This window comes from Populus trichocarpa, chromosome 7, assembly GCF_000002775.5.
Source record: "Populus trichocarpa isolate Nisqually-1 chromosome 7, P.trichocarpa_v4.1, whole genome shotgun sequence".
Taxonomy (NCBI): Eukaryota; Viridiplantae; Streptophyta; class Magnoliopsida; order Malpighiales; family Salicaceae; genus Populus; species Populus trichocarpa.
In genome coordinates this window covers 4,755,706-4,777,446 of record NC_037291.2, presented here as the reverse complement: position 1 = coordinate 4,777,446, position 21,741 = coordinate 4,755,706, and the positions used below count along the sequence as shown (strand labels likewise).

The 21,741-nt window shown below is 33.5% G+C and overlaps 3 protein-coding genes across 4 annotated transcripts; 2 read left to right on the top strand and 1 right to left on the bottom strand.

The window, feature by feature from the left end:
- Positions 1–545: 545 nt before the first annotated feature.
- LOC18101162 (pentatricopeptide repeat-containing protein ELI1, chloroplastic) lies at positions 546–2,735 on the top strand. The gene has a single exon (XM_006380614.3). The coding sequence runs from the start codon at positions 684–686 to the stop codon at positions 2,577–2,579; it is 1,896 nt and encodes a 631-aa protein (XP_006380676.2). The 5' UTR covers positions 546–683; the 3' UTR covers positions 2,580–2,735.
- Positions 2,736–2,992: 257 nt separating this feature from the next.
- On the bottom strand, positions 2,993–9,967 carry LOC18101163 (WD40 repeat-containing protein HOS15). 2 transcript variants are annotated; one of them, XM_024605350.2, is made up of 14 exons: positions 9,742–9,967; positions 8,967–9,112; positions 8,475–8,844; positions 7,827–7,924; positions 7,679–7,725; positions 6,729–6,879; positions 6,136–6,199; positions 5,634–5,792; positions 5,410–5,531; positions 4,830–4,904; positions 4,548–4,601; positions 4,366–4,439; positions 4,029–4,103; positions 2,993–3,564 (listed from the first exon to the last, which is right to left on the bottom strand). In XM_024605350.2, the coding sequence occupies exons 1-14, from the start codon at positions 9,800–9,802 to the stop codon at positions 3,345–3,347; spliced, it is 1,716 nt and encodes a 571-aa protein (XP_024461118.2). In that variant the 5' UTR covers positions 9,803–9,967; the 3' UTR covers positions 2,993–3,344. The 2 variants fall into 2 exon arrangements, with proteins under 2 accessions (XP_024461118.2, XP_024461117.2); XM_024605349.2 differs by having other exon boundaries at positions 8,475–8,852; positions 8,972–9,112.
- A 4,141-nt stretch (positions 9,968–14,108) lies between these two features.
- Positions 14,109–15,292, top strand: LOC18101164 (cytochrome P450 81E8). Its single transcript, XM_052454600.1, has 3 exons — positions 14,109–14,613; positions 14,681–15,003; positions 15,269–15,292. The coding sequence occupies exons 1-3, from the start codon at positions 14,109–14,111 to the stop codon at positions 15,290–15,292; spliced, it is 852 nt and encodes a 283-aa protein (XP_052310560.1).
- Positions 15,293–21,741: the final 6,449 nt, after the last annotated feature.

Genomic DNA, 21,741 nt, shown 5'->3' with positions numbered 1-21,741 from the left:
ATTCAATTAATAAATAAATATTAAAACATTGATGGCAAGTTAATATATATATATGATAAACCATAAACGAGATTATATACATAATTATATTGATTATAACAACAAAATATTGATACGTGAAAGAAATATTAATAGAATGAATTAAATTATTAAAATGACAAATATTAGATCTTTTTTAGAACTAGGATATAATGCTATATATAGTGCATGAAACCAAATGTAGTCATAATTATAATTTAATTAACTATTTATTAAATTTAATTATAGTTTAGAGTTATTTTCATCGATGTTTCATAGAGTATTTTAAAAATGTCATATATGTTTTAAAAACCTAAAATATTAAATAAGAAATTTTTCTTTTCTTTTATAATGAAATAGAGAAAAGAAAAGAAACATAGTTTGATGGAAAATATAAACATTAAAAGAAGGAAATCAGTCGTCAATGTATTGATCAATTACTATTTTAATACTATAGGGACTAATTAATTATTCTTAATAAACTACAAGGACTATGAAAAAGTGAGTGACAAATGTTAGAGTATGGCTCAACTTGAACGAACGGATATGTTCATCTAAAAAAGAACAACAATTCAGTTCAGCCATTCCGCTGCTGATTAATAATTTCGCGAACATACTGAATAAGCTTGTTAAGCCACCGTGACTACAAGAAAACGGACAATTCCATGTCCTCTACCCCTATCTTCAGTACTCCTCCACCACCACCACCACTACCACACGCCAACACAACCCGCTCCTCCACCACTCTGCACAACCCTCCACCAGAAAAAATCGCAATTTTAATCGACAAATCCAAATCCTTAAACCATCTCAACCAAGTCCACGCCTTTCTCTACCGCCACAATCTCCATGACCACCCAATCCTCAACTTCAAGCTTCAACGTTCTTACTCCTCTCTGGGTCACTTAAACCGCTCTCTTGCACTGTTTAACAAAACCCAAAACCCCAATGTCTTTTTTTATACTTCTATTATTCATGCCCACACTATTCACAATCTACATCACCTAGCACTTCTTTTCTATGTCCAAATGTTGAGTCAAAATGTATTCCCTAATGCATTTACTTTCTCATCGATATTGAAGTCATGCCCGATTGAACCTGCAAAATTGCTACATGGGCAAGCAATAAAATTTGGGTTTGATGCAGAATTGTATGTGAGGACTTGTCTTGTTGACGTGTATGCAAGAGGAGGCGATGTTGTTTCTGCGCGTACGCTGTTTGATGCAATGCCTGAGAAGAGTTTAGTTTCGTTGACAGCGATGATTACTTGTTATGCTAAGTATGGGATGATTGACGAGGCAAGAGTGTTGTTTGATGGGCTGGAAGAGAGGGATGCCATTTGTTGGAACGTTATGATTGATGGGTACGCGCAACATGGATTACCTAATGAAGGATTGTTGTTGTTTAGACAAATGTTGAATGCCAAAGTGAGACCGAACGAAGTTACTGTGTTGGCTGTTCTTTCTGCTTGTGGGCAAACTGGGGCTTTGGAGACGGGAAGGTGGGTTCATTCATATATTGAGAATAATGGGATTGGGATTAATGTTCGAGTAGGTACGTCTTTGATTGATATGTATAGTAAATGTGGGAGTTTGGAGGATGCGCGGTTGGTTTTTGAGAGGATCAGTAACAAGGATGTTGTTGCTTGGAATTCGATGGTTGTTGGGTATGCAATGCACGGATTTAGCCAAGATGCTCTGCGGTTGTTTAAAGAGATGTGTATGATCGGATACCAACCTACAGATATAACGTTTATTGGTGTATTAAATGCTTGTAGTCATGCTGGTTTGGTCAGTGAAGGATGGAAATTTTTCTATTCAATGAAAGATGAATATGGGATTGAACCCAAGGTTGAGCATTATGGGTGTATGGTAAATCTTCTTGGCCGTGCTGGGTATTTAGAAGAAGCGTATGAACTTGTTAAGAACATGGAGATTGATCAGGATCCCGTATTGTGGGGAACTCTGCTTGGGGCTTGCAGGCTCCATGGCAACATTGCCCTGGGAGAGCAAATAGCGGAGTATCTTGTTAGCCAGAATCTTGCAAATTCAGGGACTTATGTTCTTCTTTCTAACATTTATGCAGCAGCTGGCAATTGGGAAGGTGTGGCGAGGGTGAGGACCTTGATGAAAGAGAGTGGGTTTGAGAAAGAGCCTGGGTGTAGCTCGATTGAAGTGAATAACAAGGTGCATGAGTTTTTGGCTGGAGATTTGAGACATCCAAAGAGCAGAGAGATCTATGAAATGTTGGAGGAGATAAATGGCTGGCTTAAAACTCATGGTTATACCCCACAGACAGATATTGTATTACATGACTTGGAGGATGCGCAAAAGGAGCGGTCACTTGGGGTTCACAGTGAGAAACTTGCCCTAGCTTTTGGGCTTATAACAACCAAACCAGGCACTACAATAAAGATCGTAAAGAATCTGAGGGTCTGCGCGGATTGTCATGCTGTGACAAAGTTGATTTCGAAGATCACCGGACGCAAGGTTGTAATGAGGGATCGAAACCGTTTCCACCACTTTGTAAATGGCTTATGTTCTTGTGGAGACTATTGGTAAATTGTACATCTAGCCTGGGATTGTGAATAAATCTGTGATCCTGTATTGCCAATAAATCTGTGATCCTGTATTGCCGCATAAAGCAGTTATTTCTAAGAAATGTTTTCCAGGCCATCATCATCTCACTGTTTAATGTACTTGAATATTTCCACAGAAGCCTTTCATATTGAGATCAGATGTGGTTCTCGTTGGCCTGCAGATGGCGCAGTCCCGCTGCAAACTGGAATACATGCCAGTCTCGGTAGCAGCACTGCACGTCTTCGATATTCAGTATGCCTACTATACAAGTGCCAATTTCTTTTATGTTTATAGAAAGAAACCACAAGTATTCCATTATTGAATGTGTGGGTGCTGGTGCGCACACCAGATGTTCTTCAGTTCTGAGCAGGATATGAAACAGTGGACAACTGAAATTTCAGAAAGATGGATGCTTCATAAGAAATAGTGGTAATGTAAACGACGCTAAAAAGGATCCAATGCAAACAATTCTGTACATAATTGTTCCCGAACCATGTCCTACAGAGCAGATGCCTAGCTAACAAATTTGCTGGGGAGATTCACTTACGACTTGCAGCAATCTTTGAATTACAAATTAGTAACACCTATAACTACCAAAAAAATAAAATGAAAAACCTACCAAATCGAAGAACTTTTCACATCCCCATCGAAGGAAAGCTCACTTCCACGGGAAACTGAAGACCAGCTAAATAGAATGCTACTACAAGCTTCAAGAAATCCCAGCCGATCCTAGCACCTCACAAGCTTTCACATTCTGAAATCTAAAACACAAACTGTATTGTTGGCAAAACAGGCAGCAATTTTATCACCTTCCTTATTCCAACAAACTTCAAATATTCCCCCGTTGCCAGCATATGTTTTCACAATCTTTCCTTCCCTCAATGACCAAATGTTGATGCATCTATCAAGAGATCCACTTGCCAGGTATTCTCCATTAGGACTAAATGCTACCGAATACACAGGCTCCCTGGAAATTCAATTAAAAGACATTCATCAATAATAGCTACAAATAGAGCAGTAACAATTTGATTAATCATAAATTCAATTATCTGTTCAATGACAGGATAACAGAATGAAAATGCATTCCTCTTTAACTAGAGCAGTCCTGAAATTCCAGGGACTAAAGCAAGAGAGGATTGCAGATCCATCTGGCACTGATCAGCCAAACTCAACAAGTATCAGTTTAGTATTTGATGTTAATAAAAAAGAAAAGAGGTCAGGAGAAAAATTGGAGCAGAAGTCAAGAATTTTCAAAAGAAAATAACAGGTTGATATCACAGGAAGTCAGATTTCAGAGCAATGAATGAAGATAACTTCAAATATTGGCTCATTTAATCTTCAAGCATTCAACTACCTAGAAGCTGATAACGAAACTAATTTTTTTTCTCCTGATCCTTCAATACGAAGAGAGAGAAAAGGTTAAGTGTATACCTGTGTCCATTCAAACTGCAGAGAAGTTTCCCAAATTCCACGTCCCATAACTTCACTGTTGAGTCAAATGATGCACTATACAGAAAGCAGAACCGCATAATATCAGAAAGAAAACATAAAACAATTCATCAAAGTTGACCTGAATCATACAATGTGATACAAGAACTTGATGTTTCATGATCCTATACAAAACTGGGATTAAGACTAACAGGATTTCTTGAAAACTAGCAAGACAAATGTCAGACAGTAACCAGAACTACTTAATTTGTAATGCACGTGTCTGTGCATGCAAGTGAAGATGCACCAATAACATTTAAGTTAAAAGCAGTAGTTTTACCTAGCCAGCACTAATGGCTGGTTGGGATTGTTTGTACCAGGTCCAGTGGGGCTCCATCTGATAGTATAAATCTCCTGCAACACGATTAATAAAGATTCATGATAGCAATCCAATGTGCTATATAAAGAGAATGCATCAACACCAACAAATCTTGAACTGCAAAAATAAAAGGTAGGCGGTACCTTAGAATGCTCCCTTAAATCATGAACATACTTCTCCTGCTTCATGCTCCATATCTGCAGTCCAATTTCATCAGTTGCCAACCACGAAAATAGCAAGCTAACAAGAAATGAAATAGGACTTAAAAGGGCTCATAAACAATGATAAATCAAGGGATTATGCTTAAAATAAAAGCTCAGAGATTAGTGTAGGGCATTCATGAGTCATAAATGAACAAATATAATACCTGAAAACTAAAATGCAAATCAGTGTATAGATGACAAAAAAAAGGCACAGATAATAACCTTAGCACTGATATCATCAGAGCAAGATGCCAACCATGAACCTGTAGGATCCCACTTGACACAATTAACCTCGCCCTGAAATTGCAAAAAGTAAAAAATATAAGCAGCATGAAAAGCTTTGATTGTTGCTCAAGAAAAATTCATTTGACTGCAAAGCTTTAAGTTGAATACTGCAGATTATAACCCAGTCAATAAATAGCATCATCAAGTTTTCTATGTAGCCAAGAGAAACACAACAGTGCAACCTGGTGGTTCGTCAGATTAGGCATCCAGGTCAATTAAATAACAATGCTAGTCAATCATTGATTTGAAGTATGAAATTATTCTATATTTATTTATTTTACCAGATTGGTGGCTTCCTACTAAATTAATCAGACTTGGTCTCGCATTACCCCATTGATAATATCATACACACACAAGGTTCGGTTGTGGATTCTCAGCCCCTCTAGAATCTGACCCAATTGTTTTTTTAAAATCTGCCAGCTTACTTGAGATATAAAAATGCTCTGACTAAATTACTTTGGGCATGTTTGAGTAGAACAGCATGAACAATATGCAATTGTAGAAAGATAGTACAAACCTGATGTCCAGCAAAAGTTTTAATAGGGCGCGTTTCTCCAACTTTGCAAACATATATCATATTGTCAGTGGAACTTGTTGCAAATGAAACATTATTGCGCCAGTCAACATCAAGTGTAGGACCTAAAACAAATACCAATATGAAAGCAAATGTAACAATAATCAGTGATTTCTTTTTTCTGACAAAAGACTACTGATTCTAGCAATTTAAGAGCAATTTAAAACCTGAATGAAACTCAAACTGCTGTTTCCATTCCTCAGCCCTCACATCCCACACAATTGCTGTTTTATCACAGCTTCCAGTTAGCAGATAATCCCCCTTCTTGTTCCACTTCAAAGTAAATATGGGTCCTTTATGCTTACTCAATGTAGTCTTTAGTTCACCTGGACAAGGGAAAAGATCCAGAAGATAAACCAGAGTTCCAAATTGCACAGAAAATCTGAAGTAAAAGCACGATTTCAATCAACAACAGAATAATAGTATATGCATATATGTGTGTACACATATTTTTATAAAAAAAACTGCTGTATTGGTGTCTAAGTGACAAGTTGATAGTGGCACACTTGTGTTAACATGCCCTACCCTTAAGAGTGAGAAATGAACACACAAAAAAAACAAGAAAAGATATCTGAGCTCCCTTTATTGTTTATTTTTACATATATGACTTGCTGCTCACTTTCAGCCTGAAATAGAAGGGAATGAAACAGATCATTTGAAATATCTTACCGTCTGTACTCCAAATTCTCGCCTGCCCATCATAAGAGCCAGTTGCAAGTAATGTTCCCTCACCCTGTATAATAGGAGGCAAGATAGTGATGAGTGCTTGTGAGGAAAATAGATTAATTTGACATGTAAAATTAATTTTCTTGATCCTGCAACAAAGGAAACCATTTTCATCACACCCTGCCTATCAGCTTCAGTTTGAGCCCATTTGAAGTTGAGTAAATGACTTGCCATGTTAAGCTTCCTTTTTTCCTTCTCCATTGAAATTACATAATATGATACACACAGTCATAAGCCCATCGGAATCAACATAGCTAACCTAATTCTCAACATAGCCAACATAATTCTTGTCAACTCACATTATTTATTTCCTTGGGACATTTTGTTTAACAAGAACCATGTGGTCACATGCAGGTCATTTTTTTTTCTCGTAAAGCCTCCATTATGCTAAGAGGGGGAAAGAAAAAAAGGGGAATACCTCAAGAAGTACATTCTTATGACATGAAAATCTTGATGAAGAGTAAATTCATAAGGCAACAATATGAAGAAAATTAAAATTACTATTCTCGACAATCAAAGCCTTTAAGAGAACTCACATTCCAATCAAGTGTTGTCACATCTTTGCTTTTCTCATTTGTCCTTCCCTTTACATGCTTCAATACCAGCACATTTAAAGGACCATTCTGAGCAACTGACCTAGAGGTCCCCTCAGCTATTGTCCAAATTCGTGCTGTGGAATCTCCAGAACTAGAAATTATGATAAAAAGAGTGATGTGTGAGATGTAGGGTAAGGAAAGGAAAACCAACAATTTTCTGAGGCTATTATAGATGCCGTGCAATATTACAAGTAATCTGCAACTTTAAGAAAGGTTACATTACAGATGCTTGCATAATGTCCAGAAAACCACGTTACCACTGAAGGCCATTAGTGTTGACACTATCAAAGTAGAAAAATCGAATGGGCAATCTATATACCATCATATCCTCCCATATTGAAATTGAATGTGATAGTGAAATTAAATACCAATTGAAATAGCAGAACTCATAAAGACACTAGATAAAGCAGCACATATACTCACAAGGGAACTGAGGGCAAAGAAAATCTCTACAGTGGATATGATACACATTTCTTTTAAGACAAGAAACTTAAATGATTTGCTCTTATTTTTTCCAAATTGTCCAGCATGTGTATCCTTCATTTAAAAATAATGTAACACATTGCATCAAATCTAAAGATTATTTAAACTTACTTCATTTCCTTGGTGAAATTAGTTTTACCTATTTGAGGATTATATAACCAATTACCAATAAAACATTCAGCCTGACATACTTTATATTTACAGAAGAATAATAACCTTGCATAGCCTGTTATGTTTAAATAATGTTCTGTCGCTAATAAAGTTAACATAATGACATATCTCATAGAGCAACTTTTACCAAATAACAGAAAACTAAGAATCAAGATACAATAAGTTTTGGCATATAAATCAGAGTTGCAAACACAGAATTATCAACAAAAGAAGTGTCTCAGCCAAAAATTACTGACCCTGATGCAAGAAGTGATCCTGTTGGACTCCATGCACAGGCACAAACCTGAAAGGAAGCAAATGAAAAGAAGCACATGGATGGCAAATGGAGAAAACAAAAAACAAGATATTAATATAAAAAGCAAAAAGGATGGCAAATGTTCCAACCTCAGAAGTATGTCCTTCCAAAATCATCACATCGGAACTAGGAATTTCACATGTCTGAGATGTTGACGCTGTAGAAATATCCATTGGCTCTGGTCCAACTAAATAATAGATTTTCACATTTTAGGAAATATATAACATGAAGGTGAGAAAAAGAGGCAGAGAAAGGGAGTAAGAATGCAATATATTCACTAATTATTCAAGAAAATAACAGAAAACTGAAAATTAATACTGAAAATTAATAATCACTTATCCATGTCCACTATATAACTAACATTTCACCACATTCCAAGGGAAAAAGGAAAACAAAATGGCTTTTAACAGTAGCCTCACCATCCCGACATTGTGACAGCATAGAACTCCAGACTATGGTAAAGCAGTGAAGTAAAATTGTAAGTGAAGATAATCTATATTAGAGCTTAAGCTTAAAAAACCTAGGAAAAGAACAAAGAACAGTAGTATATACAAGAAAGGTCTTAAAATTTAACCATGGCAGTGTTGTCACAAGATGCCAATGCACTCACCTTGGAGGCATGAGGTGAGGCCAAGGTGCCTTGAAAACCTCAAATAAGATGTTAAGATAAAATTCAAGAAACTAAAAATGGCAAAGGGACATAAAAATAAATAAATAAAGCACAGAAGTGAAATTGCCTTCAGAAATCCCATTTTCTTCATGCTTGTCTTCTGTATCAGTAATCATTCTGCTATCAGTGTTATCCTCATGCTGCTTGTCTCGCTCTTTTTCCCTTTCTAACCTCTCTCTATCCTTTTCATTCTCCTTTTCCCTTTCATGTCTTTCCTTCTCTCTCACTCGTGCACGTTCTCTTTCATGTTCCCTTTCGAACTCTTTGTCTTTGTCTTTGTCTTTGTCTTTGTCTTTCTCCTTCTCCTTCTCCTTCTCTCCATCCTTGCGCAAATTTTTTTTCTTCTCTTTTATTATCTGCCGCAATTCATTCACATCTTTTGTGATAAGATCCAAAGGTTGCAAAAATGAGAAATCTTCATCTACATCTGCATCACTCTGGCAAGCTTGAAACAAACCTTGATCAATATAAATCCCAAGGCATGTAAAGCAAAAAATGCTAAACAAACACTAATTTAAAAACCAAAAAATCAGAGAACAAAAGATTTAAACATGCTAACATTACTCAAATTCGCTTCCATTTCCAAGTACTGAAGCCCCTTTTGTACAAAAGAAATGAGAGCACCAGGTGGAACCATATTGCCATCTATGGTGCATTTGTTAATTCCTGCCTCATATCCTAAAACAAAAGCTGAATGCGTAAAACCTGCAGGAACATAAAAAAATCTCAAAAACTAATCTTTAAATTCACAATCGTATCTCATAACCCTTTGCCTTCTAACATTACCCAATGTCACTGCTAAAAGCAATAACTACCAGAACACATTTACTATTTTGTTTTTCTTTTGCCGGAAACTCAAAAAAAATTAAAAGATTTCTTACATAAATATGGCCCAATGGAGGCTTTCGATTGCATTAAAATCAAATCCCTTAAAATTAAAAATGTCATTCAAGGCGGCCCAATCTTTTTCATAAATTTTAAATTGCATCTCCATACTTCATTTAAATTTCATATTGTAAATTCAGGCAACCAATGAGTATACAAGCTTTTCATGTTCTTAACAAAATACAAAAATATTTAAATAAAATTAAACAAGACTAGAAGAAGCAAGTTCACAGATCTACAAGCTCAGGCTCCTTTTTAGTGGGTAATACAGAACAAAACCCCGAAATTACAGATTCTGAACATAGCAAGACTTAAAAATTCTAAATAATTACATTTAAAACCAAACTCTAAAAGCAAAACCCTAACCTTCGTTATTTCACAAAAAAATAAGAATAAAAGCAAAAATATAAACCCTAAAGTGCATGAAAACGTAAAAAGGTAAACCGAACCTGATTCTTGAAGGTAACGGAAAACGAGGTAATTCAATTCGACGGAGGTGATTGAAGTCATTGTAACAAAATTCGCCGGAATTAACGACTGTGATTATAGCTCATATAAATCATATGGGCTAGAGAGAAGGTTGAGAGGCAGCGCAGGTGGAAATGAGGGAGACGGAGTAGCTCTGGAACTGAAAAACCGTTTATGTTATGAAGCGAGATTTTCTGTATTGCTATATGATAATTGTTTTGGGAAACCTTAATTTAGTCCCATATTTATATTCTTATTATCAATTGATTCCTACAAACTCTCACATTTATCAATTAAGTCCTAAACGTTTCAAAATATTTTCAATCAAGTCTTTTTGTTAATAGTTGTCAACATTTTTGTGTAATTTTCTTTAAACTAACGTTGTTCGAGTGCATCAATATGCATACTAGATTGAAAATATTAACTTTAATTATTTTTTTCGTCAAATTTATTTAGATTGACATCATTTTAGCACATATATTATGCAAATTGAACTTAATTTATGAAACAAATTAAAAAAAGGACACGATTGAGAAATATAGGAAATGTTTAGGACTTAATTGATACAATTCATAGGCTTGGGATGTAATTGATAATTTGGCCTTAATTGAGGTTTTCCCTTTTTTCGAATTTGACATCTAAACAAATGGGCTTCAAAGAGATGGGTAGATGGATTGCTTTAGCCATGTGCCCGACCCAATCTGATTTCACTGTATAGTTTGTATCCCCGCATTTTCCATTTTATCATGTTCTAATCTTCTTATAATTTTCAGCACAAAACTACTTTTTTTTTTCACCGTGTGTCATATTTCAAATATAGTTTTATTTAATTTTTTCTTATTTAAAATATTTTTTTAAAATATAATCTTGATAATTTTATTTAAATAGAATTTGCTGTAACTTTTTAAAAAGAAACAGTTAATTAAAAAAAAAGTAAATGGGCCAAGAAAAACAAATAATACATAATCTATATATAATAGATAAACACACACACACACACACACACACACACACACACACATATATATATATATATATATATATATATATATATATATATATTAAATTTTTTTTCAATTCTATCCTTGGTTTATTTTGAACTAGTATTTATTATATATATTTTAATTTGATTTATATAGAATTATTTGGCATTAAATAACCATCCCAATATTTTTTTTTTGTTTTTTATAAAGTTGTCACAGTTATATGATCCGAATTATAGATTTAAAAACTTAACCCGGATTAATCCAAGTTGATCTAAACTAACTCAATATATTGTTTAAAAACATAGGGTCATCTTGAATTTTTTTTTAAAAAAAAAACAAACAACGTTATTATTAGTCATTCTAGTTGCCTTTTGACTTTTGTGCTTAGACTCTTTTTTTTTCATCTAACTTTTTTTTCTTTTGTTTTTTAAAAAGATTTGGTCTTACCCACAGCGTAATCAACCTAGTTTTTTCTAAATATTTAAGATTTGTTATTGTATTTTAAAAGTGTTTTTGAAAAAAATTGAATTTTTTTATTTTAAATTAATTTTTTTATGTTTTTATATCATTTTAATATGCTAATGTCAAAAATAATTTTTAAAAAATAAAAAATATATATTATTTTGATGAATTTCCAAGCAAAAATTCTATTTGTTTTACTTATTTTCTTTAAAATCTGATTTAGTTTGATTTTTATATTAATTCGGTTCATATTTTTTTATTGTTAAATTTTTTTCTCTTATTTTTTTTCTTAATTGATTTTTTAATTTATCAGATTTGATCTTTATTATTTTGATCACTATTTATTTTATTTGAAATAATTGATGAAATTGGATTTTTTTTAATTTCAATCTTTTTTAATTTTTTTTATCTGTCAAATTCATTCTTGATTTTTTTTATTATTATTTGTTTTATTTGAAAAAAATTATGAAATTAGAATTTTTTATCAAATAATTATCCATCAATTTTCTTATATGTCAAATTTGTTATCCATTTATTTTTTAAGAATCAATTTTTTTTATGAAACCCACTTTAAAAAAAAACTAATTTTCAACAAACAATGAGTTTTTAATTTTTGAGTAATAAGTTTGCAGTTATGATGTTACTTTGTCTGGATAAATTTTAAGATTTTGAATTAAATAATCCAATCATGGTTTGTGATGGATCCATCATTATTATTATTATTATTATGATAGTTAAGGCCATGAAAAATAGTTTTTTGAAAATTACTTTCTAAATGTTTCTATATTATTTTACTATTAAAAAAGTTAATCAATGAAAAATATTTTCCAGTAAAAGAAACATCTGGTTTAGTTTTCAAAAAAGTATTTTCTTTTTATTTTTTATATAAAATATTTTTTAAAAGTTGTGAAAAATTTAAAAATATTTTGTTATCTATTGATTATATTAAATTTGGTCCTCAATATTTTAATTATTACAGATTTTGTTTTGAATTGTTTTTATTTCATGCATTACAATATGATTTTTACATCAACTTTGATTCTCATTCTTTTGATTATTATTTACTTTTCTCTTATCCTTCTCTTAATAGAAAATTTTAATCTATAAAATTTGATCTCCATTATTTTTATTGTATTTATCTTATTTGAAATAATTTATGAAATTATATTTTTTTTTTATTTCATTATTTTCCAACTTTTTTTTATCTATCAGATTTGGTTTCTATTATTTTAATTATCATTTATTTTATTTAAAATAATTTATGAAATTAGATTTTTTTCGATTCCATTCTCCTTCAATTTTTTTTTTTATTAGATTTGATCCTCATTATTTTAATAAATTTAAAGAAACAAATAAATTATTTTTCAACTTATTTTTCATGATATAGTTAAATATTAAAAAATATTTTTTAACTTATTTTTCATGATACTATCAAATATAAAAAAATAATTTATTTTCTATAAAAACTACTTTTAAGCAATAAACTATGCCTAAATTTGTGTATTCACTGGCATATACTTCAAAGGCTTTTCTTTTCTTTTCTTTTTTTTCCACATAAAAGGCTTTTTTAGTTTGTGTACTCACTAACTTAGTTGTATTTGAGAATGTGGTGCAAATTATGTTTTTCAAAAAAAAATTAAAAAAAAATTGCTTAAAATTTATTTATTTATTAATGTTTTTAGAGAGTTTTGATATGCTAATGTCAAAAATAATTTTTAAAAAATAAAAAAACTTTATTTTGATGTATTTATAAATGAAAAATATTTTAAATCGCAATCACTATTATAATTCCAAACATGCAGATAATAGACTAGAAAGTCCCTGCATATTCCCACGAAAATCATCAGGTAAAGGAGTCGAGACTTGATAACATAGGTTTTATTCATTTACTGTACTAATGATTTTGTTTGTGTTTATTTTGATCAGATCAGACCCTGGTTATTAAACCTGGCCCGGCCCCGCGGGTGGACCCGGGACTCGGTCGCTGGACCGGTCCAGGTTTAATAAAAAACCGGTCGGGGCAACAACCTGGCAAAACCTGGACGACCCCGCGAGTCGACCCATGACCTAGGCGACCTGGGTAAGACCCGGTGTTTTTTTTTTTTAATGTGGGATTTAAAACCCATTAGTATATATACTCTATGTTCTCAAGAAAAAAATTATATTTTTTCAATTTGGGATAAAAAACTTTTTGGTTTAAGTATTTCAACTTAAAAGGATAACATGGTATCTTTTCAATGTGGAATTTGAAGCCCTTTCATATATATACTCTATGTTCCCAAGAAAAAAAAATTATGTTTTTTCAATGTGGGATAAAAAACTTTTTGGTTTAAATACTTCAACTTAAAATAATAACATAGTATCTTTTCAATGTGGGATTTGAAGCCCTTTCGTATATATACTCTATGTTCCCAAGAAAAAAGTTATGTTTTTTCAATGTGGGATTTGAAACCCATTAGTATATATATTTTATGTTCTCAATAAAAAAGTTATTTTTTCAATGTGGGATAAAAAAAAATTTTGTTTAAATACTTCAACTTAAAAGCTTCACATAATATCTTTTTAATATGAGATAATTTTTTTAAAAATATATTCTTTTAAACTTCATTATTTACAATATGTATAACCTATATTTACATGGATCTTTATTAATTTTTTATATAAAATATTAAAATTTTAAATATTTTTTTTATTTTTTTGAATTAATCCGAGTTAATCTAGATTGATCCATAAAAATTAGGTGAGACCCGAGCCGGATTTAATAACTATGGATGGGAGAACTCTGCTTGCAATAAATCCAAAATCTAGAAGAGCACACCTTCCTGTTTATAGTCTGTAATGCAGAAATACAAAATATTAATTAAAACACTCAATCAAGATTAAGCAAGGAAGCCGCAGGCATGGAAGTCAGAGTATTTTACGTTTCCCTTTCTCTTCTCTTCTTCCTCCTTGCTCTAAAACTTCATCTATCAAGAAAACACAAAAATAGTGCCCTTCCTCCCAGCCCACCTGCCCTTCCAGTTATTGGTCATCTCCATCTCTTAAAACGACGTCCAATGCACCTTACTTTTTACAGCCTTGCTAAAAAATATGGTCCTATCATCTCTCTACGATTCGGTTCTCGTCTGGTGGTTCTTATATCCTCGCCGTCACCGTTTGAAGAGTTCTTCACTAAAAATGATGTTGTTTTAGCCAACCGTCCGAAATTACTCTTAGGCAAACACCTTGCTTATAACCACACCACCTTACTGCAAGCACCATATGGTGATCATTGGCGCAACCTACGCCGCATTGGTGCTGTAGAGATTTTCTCCACTCATGGTATCAACAAGTTTGTAAGCATTCGAAAAGACGAAATCAAGCAGCTTCTCATCAAACTTTCACATAATTCGCTTCAAAACTTTGGTAAGGTAGGAGTTAAAATCAATGTTTCAAGAGCTAACGTTTAATATTATGATGAGAATGGTCGCAGGGAAGAGGTATTATGTGGATGATGTGACTGATGAAGAAGAGGCACGGCAGTTCAGGGAGATAATGACGGAGGCTGTAACTTTTGCTGGGGCATCGAATCCAGGGGATTTCTTGCCCATATTGAATTGGATAGATGGTGGTGAATTTGAGAAGACAGTGATAAGACTTGGCAAGAGAATGGACATGTTCTTACAAGGGTTGGTTGATGAACATAAAAGGAAGGAGGATTTAGAGAGTATGAACACCATGATTGGCCACCTTATATCTCTGCAAGTCACACAACCCGAGTATTATACAGATGGGATTATCGAAGGCCTTGTACTGGTTAGTACACTCCCTATCTTAATTTCTTAATTCTGCAAGGTAAGTTGGAAATTGTAAGTGATACCTGAGAAAATGTTCTAGCTTTTATTTATTTATTTACACAATTTATAGGTAATTAAAAGATTATTTCTTTTAGAGTAAAGGTACTTACCATTATTTCTTTTTGAGAATAGTACTTGAGAATTATTAAAAATCAAATAAACTTAATTTATTGCATTAATTATACAAAGGATTGATACCTTATCTTTATCTTCATGTCTATCAGTGGATTCAGTCCAATGAAAATTAGTTGCGTAAAGTAAAAGAACAATTGACGCACTGAAATTTAAATCTACCTTTATATTTGTATGAAAATAAGACATAATATATACTAAATAAGTATTTTATTTTCTTAAATAATATTTTTTTTCTCTATTTCATTAGTTTGTAATAAAAAAAAAGTAAAGAAAATTTATTATGATTTTACATTAAAATTATATTTTATGGTAAATTAAGGTTTATATTAACAAATTGGAGTAAATTGAATGAAATCTTTTAATCATCATTAATATAATTAATATTAGATAGATACATATGTACATAGGGTAACATTATCTACTTTAAATTACTTTAAAGGCTAAATAATAATAATAATAATAATAATAATAATAATAATAATAATAATGTGGCTAACTTGATGCCCCACCCTTTAGCCATTAATCCGAAACAAGTGAATCCAACAAGAGGTATCCCCGGTGGGCCTGTGTATCTAGCACAAACAAGTTTTCTTCTTCTTCTTCTTTTTTCATTTTGAATGCAAGTTGAGAGACCTAATTTATTCTATATCCATAAAACATATATAGGTGATAAAACTAAGATTTTATTAGTATATCTTTATAAAAAAAATAGTTCAAGAACTCATGAGTTTAAATTTTTAGGACAAAAATACATCCTAGTGAAGGCATGATAGGATTGACAGTGTGCCAAGTCCTGAGAAAACACACAATTGAGCTTGGCACCCCGGGAACGCTGGGTTTGACGCTAGCTAGACTCAAACACTATTGGGCTTGGTAGTGTGCCAAGCCTCAGGCACACCCAAGGGAATGCACATCCTCTCTTGGCACGATCAAGGTAATGAGGTAATATGAGTCTGGCGAACATGTCAGACTCAAGGTACTTGGACTTGACATTTAACCAAGTCCAAGGTAACGCGAGTTTGATGAACATGTCAAACTCAAGGCACATGGACTTGATAGTTGGCCAAGTCCAAGATAACTATCATCCTCCCTTGACACGCCTAAAAAAATAAATATCCCCCCTTGGCATGTTTAAGGAAATGTCACCCTCCCTTGGCACTACGTTAAGCCCTCTGGGCTCCCTAGAGCCTAATTGACAAAAAACAAGGAGACAGTCTGTGCATGAGCAGTCTAAGGGAATGAGCATGCCTAGGGGAATGTTTATAGCTCTCATCAGTGGAGGGTTTCTCCTTTGTCCAAATGCATATTGAACACTCGACTCCTTAAGGACTATTTTTCTATGAAAATGAGTTTGGACAACTATGATGGCTTGACCGATCCAAGGGAGCATATGTAAAATGTGCGTAATAGCTTAGAGTTGATCATCCAAGACCATGACTCAATGTGTAAGATATTCCCTACAACCTTCATAGGATCTGCACGTGCTTGGTATAACAACCTAGAACCAAACTTTATTGAAGGTGTCGGTGACCTATGGGCCAAGCTAGTGGCATGCTTTAGCACCATCATACCTGCCATGAAAATCTCCATAGATTTTTAGTGTTATCCAACAAGAGGGCGAGTCTACACAGGTATATCTGAGAAGATTCAATGCGGAGATGCTCAATGTTTAAGAACAGGAGCATGCCCTTTAGAGTAATGGAAGTCTTAATAAGAGGAGTAATGGAACATGCTTTTTGGAGAAAACTTTATGTTTTATCAAATAGAAGTTTGTTCAAAGTAAAACAATTCATGAAAAATCATATATAGGTTGAAGCTAGTTTACTTTGACATGGACCTCCTTGTTTTTACAAGGACAACAAACATCAATTATCTTACAAGTGAAGTAATCAGGGTATTCGAAGCCAATATCTTAGTGCCACCTCAATAACATGTTTCCTCCTAGGAGCCTCTTCCGTACTTGTCATAACCTATTTTTTGGTTATTCTCTAAATTTTATCTTTTTTCCTTCCCTATAAAAAATAAATAACAATAACAAGAAGACTGACAATATGACAAAATAAGGTTGAGGAGGATTTCATCTATATAAAAAACCAAACTATAATTATACCTCATTGTACCCAAAATTGGAGAGACAATGCAGATTCAAGGTCAAATTAAATGATTATTGGATGAATCTACATAAAAATTAAGTCCAATGATATAATTAGATTTTTAATAGGCCAATTTGATTTAATCATAAGCCTAATTAAAAGTTTAATTATGTTAAAAAATTAATTTGGGTCCAATTAAAGGACTTAATTAGGTACAAGGACTTAATTATACTTTAAATGGGTCAAATTAATTTTGTTAGGGACTTAATTGGTGAAAAATTAAGTTTAGGAGCCCAATTTGAGCTTAATTGAGAAGATTGAAATTTTAAAGGACTAAATTTAATTTTTACAAAGTCAATTGGTTCAAATGGGGTAAAATCACAAGAAAATTAAAGTGTTAAGGTCAATTAAAAGCTAAATTGAGGAAATTCATAACCAAGGACTATTTTTGAGAAAAACATCAAACTCTAGTTTTTAAGTTTCCAACCTTCCTTTTTTTCTCCTCTACTGTCACAACTTTGGCTTTTTCAGCCACCACAACCTCCCCCAAGTCGTGACCTCCAACAACTCAACATCCTTGTAAACTTATCTCCTCGCCAGTGATAGGGACAACCACCACAAGCTTCTCCTTTCCACCACAAACGTCTTCTTCTTCCTACACCATAACAATCCAGCCACCAACACTTTCACCGTCCTCACACCAGACCAGTGATGGCAGTCGCAACCCCTACACCAAGTGAGCTTCTTCTTCTCCTTCCCCTCTCATATCTGCATATAGGATGTGAAATAACTCACGTCCTCCAATTGGTGGATTTTGCTAGCAGATGCAAACCCAAAAAAAAAAAAAGCAAAATATGTTGGGCCGCCAATCAGCCCAACTCGATTGAGTCGGGCTGGACCCGTTCCAGCCCAACTCAGATGGCTAGGACGGGTCCAACCCAATTTAAAAAACAGAGAGGCCAAGTCTGTTAGCCCACTTGTCAGCCCAACCTGACCCGGTCGGACGCAACCTAATATATTTAATAATAATATCAAAAAAATAAAAAAAATAAAGAAAAAATTTCAAATTTTCTAAAGGGAATTTTAAAAATATTTGTGGCCCCCTTGCATGTTTTTCCAACTATTTTGCATAATATCAAGCTGTAGACTTACATTGTAAGATACAAATCTAGTATTAAAAATATTTGGCTTTCTCTAAAACTTTCCTTTAAATTTTTTTTTGAAAAAAAAAATTAAATTAATTTTCTCTTTCCACAAACATATAAAAAAAATTATTTTATCTTTGTGCATATGGTTGAATCCTAAAAGTTTTCCAAGCATATTTTTATTAAAAAAACAAAAACAATTGCATTTTTTTCATGTTTTAAAATATAAAATGGATATCATAACCAATTTATAATTATACATTAGAGTTTAACCAAAATATCAAAAAACAAATCCTTCATTAATCATTTTTTCACTTTATATTTAAAGTGTTAGGATTTAGCCGTAGACTTTAAATTTGGGGGTATAAAATTAAATTGTAAAGTATACCCTCAGGTATTAAAGATACAAAGTGCAAAATAAATGTGATTCTAAAATTTAAACTTTAGAACGATTAGAATTTAACCCGATAAGGTAGAAACTTCCTCATGAAGGGAGATCTACCTTGAACCTTAGACGAGACCAAAAAATAGAAACTTGACCTAGAAAAACAATAAAATAACAATGCAGCTTACCTCAAGTATGGTGCATTGTGGGTGACGCGTCTTCACCTTGCATAACCAGTCCTTTACTCGAACTTTCACAAACCATCGAGTTTCCTAGTGACCATAACACTAGGTGACAACTCCTGAATTTTATAATTATAATTTTATAATTAAACCCAAAATTCTTTCCTTTCACACATCTTAAGAGGCAGACCTGTCGTCGCTCGACACCATGCGCACCCCACGATAGTACTTATCACTCAGATCACCTTAGGATATATAATCATTGATAAAAATATAAGTTTCTTATATATGAATGACTTATTCAAAATGACTTGTCATTTTCTCCAGGTGATCCCTAAGGGCGGTAGAAATCTCCAAGAGATGAATGTGATCTTCCTAGTGCTATATGCACTAAATCTTCACGGGATAGATATGATCTTTTCAATGCTATATGTACCAATCTCCATGAGATGGACCTAGTCTCCCAGTGATATATACACCACTCTCTAAGGGATAAATGTAGTCTCCCCAGTGTTATATGCACCACTCTTCATGTGATGAATGTGATATCCCTAGTGCTATATGCACCACTATCCATGGGATGGACTTGGTCTCCCCAGTGTTATATTTACCAATCTTCAAGGGATAGATGTAGTCTCCTCAATGTTATATGCACCGCTCTCCATGAGATGTATTTGGTCTTCTTAATGTTATATGCACCAATCTCAAAGGGATAGATGTAGTATCCTCATTGATATATGCACAACTCTCCAAAGGATGAACTTGGTCTCCATAGTACAAATAGCAACATCATTTAATCACCACTCTTTAATGGGGGGCTCTCATGCCCCATCAAAAATATTAATAATAAAAACAAATCATGATGACCACTCTTCAGTTGAGGGCTTTTAAACCCCTTGACAATGCTGGGAAATGTACAAGCTCCTACTTTCCAAAGAACCTATAATCACTTAGAAATTTATAAGTATATATTCACCCTCTTTGGGTTGCACACAACCACTTAGGAGTTTTCATAAATGATGGATATGGTATCCTTAATCTTGTAGAATTTGTTTTCAAATTCTTGGTATTTTACTTATGAAATAATTTATTTCAGTCCAAAAACATATTGTTTTGCATCTTTCTTGGCTTATACATCTTTTTTATAAAAGTAAAACTCATCACTCTACCCAAATTGGAAAGTTAATTAAAGTCTTTGCATATTATTATATCACAAAAATTGGTGGGCTACTGATAAACCAAAATTTTATTAGTATATCTTTACAAAAAAAAAAAATAGTGGTTTAAGAAAGACCCATGAGTCTAAATTTTTAGGGGAAAAACATGCCTTAATGAAGGCATGCTGGGCTTGGTAGCATGCCAAGCCTCGGGCACGCTAGGTTTGGCATTAGCCAAACCCCGACATGATTGAGTTTAACAGTGTGCCAAGCCCCGCTGGGTCTGACGCTAGCCAGACCTAGACGTGATTGGACTTGGTAGTATGTCAAGCCTCGGGCACGCCCAAGAAAATATGCATCCTCTCTTGGCATGCCCAAGGTAATGATCTCCTACCTTGGCACATCCAATGGAATGACCATCCTACCTTCGCACGACCAATGAAATGACTATCCTCCCTTGGCACGCACAAGGAAATGAGGTAATGTGGGTCTGACAAACATGTCAAACCCAAGGTAATTGGACTTGACATTTAGCCAAGTCCAAGGTAACGCAGGTCTGACAAACATGTCAGACCCAAGGCACTTGGACTTGGTAGACAGCTAAGTTCATTGCACTTGGACTTAACAGTCAGCCAAGTAAGATGATCATTCCATTGGGCGTGCTTAAGGGAGGATGGCATTTTCTTGGGTGTGCTAATAGTGGATAGTTATTCCCTTGAGCATGCCAAGGGAGGATGATCGTCCTCCCTTGGATAATCGTCCTCCCTTGGATCTAGCCTAGGGGAAGAGCTCAGCCTCCATGGACTCAGTTATATCTGATATCTTGGACCATAATCTCTCTACACCTTTTAGGTGTATAAAAGTCCTTTAGGGACCCACCATATTTCCATCAAATATTAATATAGGTGTAAGAGATATTTATCCCTCATTAAATGCTATCAAGGTAAAAATATACTCCAGAACATTCTCTTCACATAAGGATAAGACACAAGGGTTATAAATACACCATGAGATCTTTAGAACAAAGGTTCACAATCTCTATTCTAAACTACACATATATTTTCAGAACATCTCTCTCTAGAATATTGTTGTATTTTCTCTCTCTAAAAAGATATTTAATTAAGCATCGGAGAGTCCCCACCTCCACTAAAAAGTACCTTTTACAGTTACTAGTCACAAGCTGCCTTGACTTACCAAGCACAAAATATATGCTAAAAAAACACATTGGCTAGAGAGAATGGATGAGATTGCTAGGACCAACTAATTACTCGATTATTCAACCCAGAAACCCTATTCCTAGACTACTTGGATTTTTTGGGACTTCATCAATGTGGGTGTAGGTAAATGATTGTAATGATGCACAAGTTTTTTGACTTCTAGATTAATTATATATACGATTCAGTTTCTATTAAAGATTGAGAAAATTATAATGGTGTCTTCGTAAACCCTATATACATGAAGATCGAACACCAAAAGCTAGGAGTGTCGAGTGTACCTCTGCAAAGTCACTTCAATGATCAAGTTAGTATTTGATATTTGAAAGTTATGTGAATTATTTATGTGTTAATTATGTAAAGAATGGGAAAGGAGGAGACAGGGA

Coding starts and splice junctions, on each gene's coding strand:
- LOC18101164 (XM_052454600.1), top strand. CDS start 14,109: ATGGAAGTCAGAGTATTTTACGTTTCCCTTTCTCTTCTCTTCTTCCTC. Junction 14,614..14,680: donor TAATTCGCTTCAAAACTTTG/GTAAGGTAGGAG, acceptor GAATGGTCGCAG/GGAAGAGGTATTATGTGGAT. Junction 15,004..15,268: donor TTATCGAAGGCCTTGTACTG/GTTAGTACACTC, acceptor CATGTCTATCAG/TGGATTCAGTCCAATGAAAA.
- LOC18101162 (XM_006380614.3), top strand. CDS start 684: ATGTCCTCTACCCCTATCTTCAGTACTCCTCCACCACCACCACCACTA.
- LOC18101163 (XM_024605349.2), bottom strand. CDS start 9,802: ATGACTTCAATCACCTCCGTCGAATTGAATTACCTCGTTTTCCGTTAC. Junction 5,793..6,135: donor GAGAATTTGGAGTACAGACG/GTAAGATATTTC, acceptor TCCCTTGTCCAG/GTGAACTAAAGACTACATTG. Junction 4,602..4,829: donor CTGATGATATCAGTGCTAAG/GTTATTATCTGT, acceptor ATTGGACTGCAG/ATATGGAGCATGAAGCAGGA.